At 50.6% G+C, this 13,615-nt stretch overlaps 1 protein-coding gene across 3 annotated transcripts in view; it reads left to right on the top strand.

Annotated features, from left to right (window-relative positions):
• The window catches only part of LOC144772194 (uncharacterized), a 233,405-nt gene that overhangs the window by 159,085 nt on the left and 60,705 nt on the right, over positions 1-13,615 (top strand). For all 3 annotated transcript variants that reach the window (XM_078656322.1, XM_078656324.1, XM_078656323.1), the window contains exon 8: positions 9,126-9,224. In XM_078656322.1, the coding sequence (XP_078512448.1) occupies positions 9,126-9,224 (99 nt within the window). The remainder of the gene's footprint in view (positions 1-9,125; positions 9,225-13,615) is intronic.

The raw sequence follows: 13,615 nt of genomic DNA, 5'->3' as shown, positions 1-13,615 counted from the left end.
CTGTGTTGGACAGTGTATGATCTACCCCTGGCTTAGATAGGGAACAATTCCATCCTTTTCTTTTTACCCTTTTCTTCAGTGTTTTGCAGAAACAAATAAAGAATAGAATTAAGAATACAAGACATAGGGTAAAATCTGAGTCGACATTGTAACAGTAGAATGTCAGGCATCTAATTTGCATGACCCAGCCATGTAGCGTCCACCCCCACACTCTGCCACAGCAAAAAGCACCTGACAACTATGTTGTTTTCTCATTCCTCCCCTGTGTGTGTGTGTGTCTCTCACACTCTCCTTCCTCGCTATCGCTATCTTGGAAGCCTTAGTGAACCCATGGTCCAGTAGTGTGTCACAGTGGTCCTTCCAGGCTGCTAGATAATCATGTACTTTGTCATCTCACCTACTAAGTTTCTTCTGAATCTCCTCTGCTAAGGCCCATTCCTGTACGTCTATGTGCCAATGGTCGAAATGGGGTGATCTCTGGCCCATCCATGTGATTGCTATTCTGTGTCGGGCCAGAACGAGTTCTAATTGTAACAATTACACCCCTTTCTTGCCTTTTGGAAGCTTAACATTGCCTACCAGGTAGCACTGCAGTCAGCTCCAAGGGTAGGCGCATTATCCTCTGTAAGCCAGTGACCACCCGAATCCAAAAGCATTGGACCTCTTGGCATAGCCATGCTAAATGTAGAAAGCCCGCACCACCTTTGCTATATCAAGGACAACTGTTCGACCTAGAGGGGGACATTCAACTCAAACCTCGAGGGGTGAGGTAAGTCTTCTGCAACAAATTATAGTGGATCACCTTGAAGTGGGCATTGCATGAGACTGAGTGCATGATGCTGTTAACACAGGACTAATCTCTTTCCTCCAGTAGAGTTACTAAGTCTGTGTCCCAAGTATCCGGCGACCATGTGGCAGGAGTGCCATGGAGACAGATCTCATGGGCTTGTATAGTAGCGTGATGAAGTGGTGGCCAAAACCGCAGGTTAACAGTATGTCTAGAGTCTGCGTAGGGTATGGGGCGGCCGGATATGAGGGTCAAGTCGCCCAAGCAATGTCTGCAAATCCAGCGTGGTGCAAGAAGTGTCAGAGTCCTAGTGTGAATATAATACAGGCCTCTTCAAAGAATATGCAACTGCCAGTGACCACTCACTGCCTGTACCAGGACGAGCAGAGCTACCCAGCCTGTTCAACAAGGAGCTGCTAACACTCCCTTCCTACTGGTACCCCATCAGCCAGTAAGGGTTGTACTCATCAAAGGTAATGTCCCTCACACGTGTCCCATATGCCAACGGGTGCACTCCCCCGCATTATCATACCTGGAGATGCCCCATTGGGCCAAGAACTGCGCTACCCCATACTCGCCCACAAGTTACATACACAGAGAGAAAAGTCAATCCCATCAATGTGCGGATCTGATTCATCTCTTCCCGGCAGACTCCCATCAAGCGTTCCATCTGTATCATCCACAAGTGGTTACAACAGTCACACCCAGTCAGGCATGATCATTCTCCCCTCCTGAAGTGGTCAAGGTGTCGTGCACTATGTTCATGGAGGGGCTCGGAGCTCGAAATTCCGCGTCTTCCATCGGCTCTCATGCAGAAGATTCACCTTTTACATCTAGGCTGCCCCCCCCCCCCGTTTTCAAGTTCATAGCACAGTCTTCACGTAGCGTCACTCTCTGAGTCCCCGAGTAAAAGCGTCTCTGAGTGCCCAGGGGGAAGCGTGCCTCTCGGAGTCCCCAGGGGGAAGCGTGCCTCCCGGGGTCCCCAGGGGGAAGCATGCCTCCCGGGGTCCCCAGGGGGAAGCATGCCTCTCTGAGTCCCCGGGGGGGAAGCGTCACTCTCTGAGTCTCCAGCGGTAAGCGTTTGTGTTTGCTCTACCTGTGTTCCTTCGAGTGTTCCTTCAGGTACATGACCTCCAGGATGGACGTTGTCCTTCCCTGGGACGGGATCGTACATCATCTCCCCACAGTTCCAACCAGTCCCACGCCTCCTCTGGGCTATCGAAGAAGTGTGCTTTAATCTTGAAGATGACTTAGTCGTGCTGGGTACAGGAACATGTATTGCACCTGGAGGTAGCATCATTTTTGCTTAATCCTGAGAAACTATTTCCATTGCTCCTGGACTTGCCTTGTAAAGTCTGGGTTGATGCCAATCTTACTGTTGCTGAAGAGAGGGCCACTCTTTCTCGTGCTGCTCGAAGGATGCAGTCCCTGTCTCCATATTAGGAATTCTAGTGATTATGGCCCTTTGCGGAACCCTGATCGTGGGGGCGGGACCAGAGCCCTGTGCACCCTCTTCACCTTGAACAGGTCAGCCAGTCCTCTGGCTTCAGCTCAGATCGCGCCTAGTCCCCCAGATATTGTTCACTGGACGCCCCTCCCAATCTCCCGGAGGTTACTCTGACGGGAGTGGCCTTCAGCCCCTTCTGCCCGGTTCGGGCCACGGTGGTCGTCTGTGCCATAGGGCACTTTAGGACAGTTACCTCCCCCTGCTGCTCTGTAATGTTAGATTCTGCGGTCGTGACTTTGTCTGCAACCTTTTTGTTCAGTGCATAGGAGGGTGGCATTTATGGATACTGGTTCGATCTTGTGGTGCCCGAGATCCCTGTGTGGCCGCCAGTATTTGTGCCCTTGAGGCTCAATGTCTCTATCCATGAGGTCCCCAGAGTACGCGGCCCCCATGTGTCATGGGGTCCTCTGGGTGGACTGGCGCGGCTCCCATGTGTCATAGGATCCTCCGGGTTGACTGCCGCGGCCCCCATGTGTCATGGGTGGACTGGCGCGGCACCCATGTGTCATGGGGTCCTCTGAGCGGACTGGGTGATTGTACTGCAGGCATAAGCTCTAGCCGGCTTGTCCTTACCCATGATGACTCCAGATGGGGCCGCCGCTTCATGGCCGCTTCCACCAGGGATGTCACTGCACAGCCAGCTCAGGGGGAAACCCCACAGCATGTGGCTTGTATGGCCAAGGAGGAATGCCAATCAGGCACCTGGCGTTCAGGGGCGTCGGACAACGGACCTTGTAGTGTACGACCGGTTTCTATCCAATGCTGTCCACTCTCTGATCAACAACAGGAAGGTCCCCACAGGAGGGGTCCCGGGCTGTGCGTGTGTCTGTCATGCTCACACCCAAGTCTTGTACTGTCCTGATCCTATAGAGCAACGAGAATCTAGAACCCTTTGACTCTCTCTTCCCCTTACTGAAGATCGCCCCCGTTTACACACCAAGTCCCTTCTCGCCCTACTCCGTACCTCCAACCAACCAGCCAGATTTGGAGAAACGATCATCCTTCTCCTCGCCATCTACCAGAACAACCTCCCTTCCTTCACGAACCATCACCCGCACTCGTGTTCCCTCGATCCAAGAGCAACTACCTCCCGCTGAGTCATACCCTCCTCCTCCCGATCTACCCAACCTACAAACCAGGAATGGCTCCCAAACGCATACACAGTCCCCTAGTCACTCCACTCATGCTGTGAACAACCGGATGACGAAAGCCCAACCCGACCAACTGCTCCCCGTACTTATGATCCCTAATAGGGTCCGCTCCTACATCAACAAGCTCCTCAACACAGATGGGCCCATCCTCCTCCCGGACACACCTGACCAAGCCTCCCCCTCCCGAGACACTACTGCCCAAGCGGCTTCTACCCTATCCTCAGTCAACTTGGAACAGCGGTTAGTCCTCCTAGAAAGCCAACTAGAACTGATAACCCGGGGCCTGAGTGAAATTTTAACCAACCTTGAATCGGCCGGTAAGACTAGATTGCCTCCGTTTCAGTCTCAAACTTCGACTAACTCCCCCCATCCAAGATCGAACAAATCACTACACCTAAATAAGCTGCCACCCACCTTGGCGAGCTTGAAATATAGACAGAAAGAAACCAATAATAAGCCCCCCTTGCAAGACCCCCCCAAATGGTCCAGAAATCTAACTCCGATTCCTTTAACAGACCTAGATAAAAAGATAAGTGCACTCCTCTCTAGCTTCTCTGATCACCTTTCAACAACGGAACTTACCTCGTACTACACCTCAAAGATGACATCCATCCCCTATCAAATAGCTCCTCTAACATTTAAAAAAGCAGGAGTACTCCATCCAGATCTTGGTTTAACTCTGACATGAACTCAGAAAGGAGACAACTAAGAGCTTCAGAGAGACTATGGAGACACAACCCCTCAGTCACACACCGCGAACAACTCAAAGAAGCTTGTGTGAAGTACAAAAAACACATTGAGAACGAAAAATCCTCATTTTTTTGCACTGCACTAGATAACGCAAAAAACAGGCCTAGAGAACTCCTTAGCATCATCAGACAACAAACCTCCAAGCCTGCTACTTCCGCAATGCAAGCTTCCAAAGAATTATGTGATAATTTTGCAATCTTCTTTGAGGAAAAGATCAACAAGATCGAACTCTCACTTGAGATCAACATCAATACCCTCAGCAAGATCCCCCATCCCGAGATCAAGGACGCCCCATACAAACCTCGTTCAAAATCGTGGAAATCTTTCAGCCCTATACATGAAGACGAGATAGTCAACCTGATCTCCACATCCAAGCCTACCTCACACGCTCTAGATCCTCTGCCGCCTCAATTGACCAAAAAGCTTAAACTCTCCCTTGCCCCGCTGTGGTGCAAGATCATTTACAGTTCACTGCGATCCGGCATCATCCCGGAATGCCTCAAACAGGGGCGTCACGCCACTGCTAAAAAAAACAGACCTAGACAAAAAAGATCTGAACAACTTCAGACCAGTCTCAAACCTACCTCTTCTAGCCAAAACCCTAGAAAGATGCATGCTCTTACAACTTACCCAATACCTGGATAGCATCAACCTACTCAACACCAACCAATCGGGCTTTAGAAAGGGATGTAGCACGGAAACGGCGATCCTCAACGTCATCGATGACCTGCACTAATCATGGATGCAAACAAATGCTGCCTTCTCATCCTCCTAGATTTATCAGAAGCTTTTGACACGGTTGATTACATCCTCCTCGTTAAGGCTCTTCAAGAAAGGGCAGGTCTAGATGAGGTGGTCTTACAATGGTTCGCCTCCTTCCTACACAACCGCACTCAAAGAATAAAAATAAAAAACTGCTCGTCTGACCTACATCGAGTTAGGAAGGGAGTCCCCCAAGGATCAGTGATCTCCTCACAACTTTTTAACATTTACATGGAACCACTCACAACCTTACTCAGAAAAGCTAACATCCCCTTTCACCTTTATGCCGATGACACACAGATCTACCTGGAAACCACATCCATTGACGACATTCAGAGACTCAATGACACGCTTAGAGAAGTCCAACACTGGCTATCAAGGAACCACCTAAAACTCAATCAGGACAAGACTGAAATACTTCTCATCTCAAACAGAGAAGAGAACCATCAAATTACAGAATGACTATCTGCAATCGATACACTGAGCGGAAACATCACCCTGGCGGATTCTGTAAAATCATTAGGCATCACTTTAGACCCGAAACTGAACATGACCAAACACATTAAGGTCTCAGCGAAGATCGCCTTCCTGAACTTAAAGCTGTTGAACAAAATAAAACCTTTCATCCCAGCCAAGGATCATAACCCCTTCCGCGCTCATGACGAGCTGAGCTCGTCATGTAACGCGGTATTTTAAAAAAGTCAGCGCACAGCGGGAAAACCGCTAGCGCTGATGCGGTTAAACAAGTTACCCAATCACTGGTGTTATCCAGATTAGACTATGGGATCGCAACACTGTTAGGTTCAGCAAAGGCGCAGACGGCCCCCCTTAAAACAACACTAAACGCAGCAGCTAGACTGGTCACAGGAGTGAAGAAATTTGACCATATCTCACCCGCACTCAGAGAACTAAAATGGCTCCCAGTTGAAATGCGTGCCAGTTTCAGAACAGCCTGCCTCACCCACAAAGCCCTTCACACAGGCAAACTCGAATACTTGGCCTCTAAACTAAAAAAAGTCGGACAAACCAGGTCCCTCCGGAGCTCAAACACACTACTACTCATCCCAATGAAAGCACGCAAACAAAAAACCTCAGCCCAATCCTTCGCGGGAAACGCGCCGAAAATCTGGAACGCTATCCCCACTCACATAAGAACTATCTCCTCCTTCGCAAATTTCAAAGAGCAACTCAAAAATCTTTTCCTTTATCGGTCCCTAGCAAAAGGGCAGGTGACACAGAAGAGCTATTGACAATACCCACCGATGGGGGTGGGATACCCAGATTATGGTCATCCTGATAAGGTACTACGAGTACGTATTGACACTGGTGACTTTCCCTCCAATACACAAAGTGTATACCCGATATTGTCTCGAGACTCTTGACACTTGTGCTGATATCTGCACTGTACTTACTGTGAATGTTTGTTTGGTCTTTGCATTTGAACGGTTGTGAAGCGCTCTGATACCTCTGGGTCTGGCTAGCGCTATATAAAACTTCATAATAATAAATAAATGAGGAATGATTACTAGGCCACCCTCACGGTTGCCACAAAGTAGCATCAGAGTTCAGGAGCAGACATGGGGCGATCCCCAGGCCAGTCAGAGGTAGTCACCGGGGGACCAGTGGTGGGACAGTCTCAGTCCATTCGGGGCAGCACATACAACACCTCGGCATGAGTAAGGGAGCAAGATGCCTATAAAGCAGGTTATGGCAATGGCTGATGGACTTGGATGCCGCGGCCCCAACGGTTCCTTCAGTCGTGTAAGCCGGCAGTAACAAGTTAAAGTAGTGGGCGTCTCTCTACCCCCTTCACTCCTCTCTGGGATTGGTGCTTCAGTCGCCTCTTTGCGCCAAGAGGGCTCTAGGCCGCTCAGCTCCGCTGCGTCCTCCTGCAGTCAGCAGGAGGCCAATAAACTCTCCCAACCGCGGGGGCTCAGTGCAGTGCGACCGCCAGAAGCAGGATCAGGATTCAGCGAGGCCCACTGGCTCTCAGCGCCAGGATCAGGGGCCCAGCGAGGCCCATTGGCTCTCAGCACCAGGATCAGGGTGTCAGTGAGGCCCATTGGCTCTCAGCGCCAGGATCAGGGGGTCAGCGAGGCCCATTGGCTCTCAGCGCCAGGATCAGGGGGTCAGCGAGGCCCATTGGTTTTTAGCGCCAGGATCAGCACCATGAACCACTCTGGCTGCAACGTAGCCGGGACCCCCTCAGTCATACACAGCCGTGCCACCATGCTTCCTGCATGGGATCACATTGCCGGGGTTACTCCTTGTAGGGGCGATATTACTCATCCCGGGGCTGGAATGGTGGGAACAGTAGAGGAGACAACCAGTCTCCTCGAGGCGCACCAGGCTGCTGCCCCACAGCCCCAATGCAGCAGGCCGTCAGCCAAACCAGGACCCGATCCATGTGCAGGGGCCGCCCAGCATCCACAGCAGGTCCTGCATCCAGTGGGTGCTTCTCGGGGGGCCAGTGACCGGTTGGCTTCGGGGCTCATGCCCATGTACCACAGCAAGTTCCACATCCAGTGGGTACTTCGAGGGGCCAGTGTCCCGTAAGCTGCGGGGCTCATGCCATGTACAACAGCAGGTCCCACATCCAGTGGGTGCTTCTCGGGGCAGGTGTCCCGTAGGCCGCGGGGCTCACGCCCATGTACCACAGCACGGCGGTACCAGTCACTGCCTCAATTCAGGGCATGGTTGGCACCAGGGGCCGCTCATTATTTGTTGCGGGCCTTGCCCTTGAGATCAGCGATGTAAGGGGCGGGGGGCAGTCCCCACCCAGCAGCCAGGGCGGGGGGGGGCAGTCACCACCCAGCAGCCAGCAGTGGTACACCCGCTGCGGTTCCGGGCAGCACAGCCTCGACCCTCGCCCACTCTTGCCATAGACTGGGACACCGACCCCCAGTCGGTCGATGGTCCGTAGAGGGCGCCAGCAGCAGTTAGCACCCTTAGAGTCGCGGATGCAGCAAGATAATGCAGGATTCTCAGGATTAGTTAACCCGGCTGGCCGGGAGCCTGGAACTTACATCCTGTCTGCCATGGTTCTAGGCCGCAAAGTGTTTTTCAAAAAATGTATTTCTCTGAGGAGGTTTTAATCTCATAAATCAACCCCACAGAGAAGCATGCTACCCTTGTGGCAGCAATCCCTCAACTAGCGCCAAGGCGTAGGGCTATAAAGATTGCTTTATGTAAATTATATTTGCTGGTGTAAATCTTGAATGTTCTTCAACACTTGCACATTTTGTATGAATGTAATTATTGTTTTGTTTTCACAATTGCTTGTGTAACGTATCATGTTAACTGGTTATGTTTTCTACTCAGACATGCGCAAAATGTTTGTAATAGTACTAAAAAATACAAACGCTTTGTGAGTATATCACATTAAGCCTATGAACTATTGAGTCTAGGTTGATAGTCTGCTTAAATAAATAGCAGTGATACAAAATGGCAGCCAGGTCTTTCTTCTTTTGCACGCATTAACATGTCCTACCAGGCACCTGAATTTGGACAAAACCCCCCTTGTTTCATCCCTGATTCTAGGCCAGGCACCCTACAAGCCCTCTTTATGTGGGAAAGTTCAGAATCTCTTCCCACTAAAGGTGACAAGTCCACCCTTGTGTTAAGAACTGTGTGATTTGTCCGTGCCTTAAAGTGGTTTCAAGCCCATTTGTGTTTCAGCGAGTGGCTGCCGTTCTCATATCAATCAATCAATCAGGGGTTTGTTAAGCACGACTACTCACTCGTCAGGGTCTCAAGGCGCTAGGGGTAGGGGGAGTGCAGGATCCATTCCATTAAGAAGGGGGCCTGAAATGTTGTCTCATAAAGTTACCTTAATGTTTGATTCTAGGCCTAGCTCAAGAGCAGAGAAAGAATGTGATCATACATACATTTTAACCAGCACAGGTGAGTGCCTTGGTGCTCTCCACAGTGTCTGTTAGCACACTCCACTCATCTCTCAGTACATAAGAACGACATGTACTAAGCATGCACAGAGTGGTTTACTTTTTCTACCTATAGCTCACGATGAGTGTTGTTGTAGACTGATACAGGATCATCGACTGTCTGAGTCGCAACTTCTCTGCCCACATTCTTTTAATTTGTAGAGAGTGATTTCTGTTCATCATTATATTTGCCTCTTACAAATATTTAAAACTATTTTATTTTAAAGGACATGGGGCAATTTCCTTCAGCGTAGAGGAGGATGATTTGGCCTATTGCAAGGACCATGATGACAGTACCAGAATAGAAATCTCTGAAAGCTCCACAGGTGAGTGTATATTGCTCTGCTAGTGATAATCGGAGGCATCAGTAGGGAACAAGCCTATGCATTCAGGGGCCATGAAGTCGCCCATTGTGTCCTTCCTGTCACCTTGGCTCACCCTCCATTATCCACTGTTCCTCTCAGCAGTGCCCTATCTTCTTGTAAATGATTTTTGCTCTGCAACAGTACAGGAAGAAGAGGCCATCATGGCCTCCTACAACCAGTTGTGAAAAGGTGTTCGAGGCATATGAGCTGCAGATTTCACACTTAGCATTAGTTCGCCACCTGGTATTGGGCTCGGATGATTGCATGTTGTTGTCTTCTTGGAAGAAGTCTTTGTAGTCATGAGATAGGTGACTCCTCCCTTGGACAATAGTGCGCATGGGCATCGACTCCATCCTTAGATCGTTTTTTTCTGCCACTGGGTTCGGATGTAACTTTTCTGCTCCGGTTCGAAATCTACATTTAATAGTAGTTCGACACAAAAAAACTTCACAAACAACTTTCGATATCAACAACAATCGACACGGCGTCATCTGTTCGATTCCGGTTGTCGACGCGGGCCGTTGGGCCTATCCACAGCGTGAGGCTTACACCTCATGGAAAGGACGCCATTCAAAAGATGCCCGAGTGTGGAGCAAAGTTTCCACACAATGACCATCACGAGGTCTGTAATCTGTGCCTATCGCCAGACCACGTCAAGCTGTACAGCCTGTGCATCTTTTCGATCGAAGAAAACTATTCGAGATCGGAGGGCCCATCGACACGACATGCAGAGATCGGCTCCGGAACCGGTGGATATCTTCGATGAAGAAGTTCTGCTCGTTCCAGAAGAAGATTCAGACGATCTCCAGATTGTATCCAGGGCAGACGACTCCAATGACTCCATACCATACCCAGCACCTAAACCGAAGGCAAAGGTCAACACTCCGCTTCCGGGGCCCAGTCGAGACCGAAATCTGCAGCTCATATGCCTCGAACGGAAAATGCTACTTACCAGTATGCATTTGTTCTTGGTATGTAGAGCTGCAGAGTTTCACATGCCCACCCACCTCCCCGGGACCTGTATCTGTTCCAGTTCTATCTTAATTTAATATACACACATGGACATCTCTTTTCTATTTTCTACTAACTCGATCATTTCCCAATTTGGGGAAAAACAATCTAAGGATGGATTCGATGCCCATGCGCACTATTGTCCAAGGGAGGAGTCTCCTATCTCGTGACTACAAAGACTTTTTCCAAGAAGACAACAACATGCAATCATCCGAGCCCAACAACAGGTGGCGATCTAATGCTAAGTGTGAAACTCTGCAGCTCTACATGCCACGAACAGCTGCATACTGGTAAGTAGCATTTTCCTTTTGAAATACAGGCCAGATCAAGTAAACCTCATTGTGTGCTCTGGAGGGTTCTGCTCTTGGCCCAGGACATTTGGTGTTTGCTGGAGTTTGAAATATTAATTTTTCTGATCTGTGATGATATCTTTCGTGATGTTCATGTTTTAGCTTTGGTCCACATTGTGTTGCAACAACCAGTTCTTTGGTGTTAAAGTAACACATACGGAGGCCACCTTTAAGTAGTCTATTTTTACTTTTGGTTGAAAACTTAAATTCTTTCTCCCCTTTATGATTTCATAACCCACATGCAGTATTTTCAGAGTTTAGCCCTTGGGCTTGAAAGTGTGGGGCAATACAACATGACAATATCACACTGCTGGTTTTGTTTCACATTCATAGATTGTTTGCCGTTTTAGAGGATGGATGTGCGTTTGTCCTTTGCTATTCTTAGACTGTGGGAGTAGGTGTGAATAGAGCTATACGCCATTCTCCAGGCATAGCTTTCAGGCAGTATTTGTGGCTGGCACTTTGTGTGCAAACAGCAAACACAAGAAGATGATGGACGGAGTGCTGAAACTTTTCCAAACACTCACCCCCAGTCACAGATCTGGTTTGAATCGATCATCATTCTTTAGCTCACGCTGCCACCCCAGTTCAGACACAGCTATATGCAAATAATAATAATAATAATAATCCACATTTGTATAGCGCACAATCACCCGTAAGGGTCTCTAGGCGCTGGGGGCCGCCGGGAAGATTAAGCAAGCTATTGCCCAGTCACATGGTGCTGAGCTAACCTGCCGCCGGAGCCGGGGATCGAACCCTGATCCCCAGAATCCAGCGTCCGTCGCCCTGGCCGCGGCGTCACACCTCTCCCCTAAATCAGTCTTGACCCTGTGCCTCATGGGAACAGTCCAGCCCGAACTGCCAAGCTATGTCTTCCCTGGACCGGAAACAAGAATCCTGGGACCGATTTCGGGCTAGCAGCCCTCATCAGCCAGGGTAGCTTGAATCCAGTGGCAAAGTGAGAAAGGGACTCACGTCTGGGCATACCCTGCCAACTTAGGGCGAACAAAGCAAATACAAGGAGATGATGGACGGAGTGCTGAAACTTTTCAAACACTCACCCCCAGTCACAGATCTGGGTTGAATACATCATCATTCTGCCACACCAGTTCAGACACAGCTATATGCAAATCAGTCATGACCCTCATGGGAACAGTCCAGCCCGAACTGCCAAGCCATGTTTTCCCTGGACTGTAAACAAGCATCCTGGGACCGGTTTTGGGCTAACAGCCCTCATCAGCCAGGCTAGCTTGAATCCAGTGGCAACGTGAGCAAGGGACCCACGTCTGGGAATACCCTGCCAACTTAGGGCGAACAAAGTAAACACAAGGACCCATGAGGCACAGGGTCCAGACTGATTTGGATATGGCTAGGTTCAAACTGGAACTGCATGGTGAGCAAAGAAACGATGGATTTAGGCCCAGATCTCAGTACTGGGGTGAATGCATGACATTGTTAAGCATTCTATCCATTAACTGTTGTTTTTGCATTTGTAACCCGGAGTGGGAAGGGTATGCCCAGACGTGGGTCCCGTGCTCTCCATGCCACTGGAATCAAGCTATCCTTGAAGAGGGGTGAAACCCCGAAACCGGTCCTAGGATGCTTGTGTTCGAGGCATGTGGGCTGCTAAATTCATATCTTAGCATTAGATCGCCGCCTAGTGTTGGGCTCGGATGATTGCACATTGTTGTCCTGGAAGAGTCTTCGAAGTATCCTGAGATAGGTGGCTCCTCCCCTGGACTACAGTGCGCATGGGCATCGGCTCCATCCCCAGATTGTTTTTTTCCGCCATTGGGTTCGGATGTGGTCTCGACGTCTTACTGTCGGAACCAAGTAAAACTATCTTTTACCGGCCAAAAGGCCTCGATTTTCTTGCGTCGGTATTGTCTGCGCTCGGTCTCGAGTCTTCCGTCTCTTGAAGCCGGATTAAGCGGAGTTTTCTTCGCTTTCTAAACTTTGAGGCCTTCTCATCGCGACACGACAGCGAGCCTTTACGGACATGGAGCGGAGCCCGTTCAAGTACTGCCCGCTCTGTGGGTCCAAGTACCCACACATCGATCTACACCCCGTGTGTAACAAGTGCCTTTCACCGGACCACGACGACGGCAAGTGCAAGGCCTGTGCACAGTTCCGCTCCAAGAAAACTCTCAAGCTTCGGCGCGCGGTGCGCTTGGAAGCTAGGCAAGCGGCCCCAGATCCGGAGAACATCTTCGGCGACCCGGAAGAAGAGGTCCAGGGTCACCTTCTACAAATCTCCCCATCACAGACGGAGGTCGAGGCGGATCCGGGAGACGACGACGGAGTCGCGGGTCAGGTCCTCGAATACGTCGAAGAGGTAGGAGACGACGATGAGATTTATGGGGCCGCGGCGGATAGCTCTGCGGACGAGCTCTGCCCCGAAGGTTACGAGGATACCGACCGGGACACGGGATCGCCTGTCGGCCTTACCCAGGACCCGTTGCCGCAAGCCACAGCCCCGCCTTCGGGCCCGGCTACGGACTCACTTGCTGGGCACGATGTTTCGAAACCGAAACTGAAACCGTCGGGGTCGTCAACACCTAAAATGGCCGACCCGAAATCGAAACTGAAACCAAAGGACTCGAGTGTCCCTAAGATGGCTGCCGTGCCTGTGAAGAAGTCGGTGCCCGTCACCCCGTCGGCTCCGTCGACCTCCGGTCCGCAGAAGCCGAGGAAGTCTGTCGATTCCGATGCTCCGAAATCGAAACCGACGCCCGAGGAAGGGGCCCCCAAGAGAGATGGTCGGCACGGATCAGCGGCTCCGGCGCCGTCCAAGCCCGCCAAGGTCGGCTCCAAAGAGGCTACGCACAAGAAGTCTGCGCCCCGGCCTCAAGATTCGGAGGTGCCGAAGACGGTTTCCGCGCCCAAAACGCACAAGGCCCGCGAGGACGTCGGATCCGAGGGACCGCTCAAAGCATCCTTGTCGGCGACGAAACCCTCTGGCAGTGTACCGTCCCCCATTGCGGAGTCACT

Source organism: Lissotriton helveticus, chromosome 8 (genome assembly GCF_964261635.1).
Source record: "Lissotriton helveticus chromosome 8, aLisHel1.1, whole genome shotgun sequence".
Classification (NCBI taxonomy): domain Eukaryota; kingdom Metazoa; phylum Chordata; class Amphibia; order Caudata; family Salamandridae; genus Lissotriton; species Lissotriton helveticus.
This window is presented reverse-complemented; position numbering and strand designations above follow the sequence as displayed.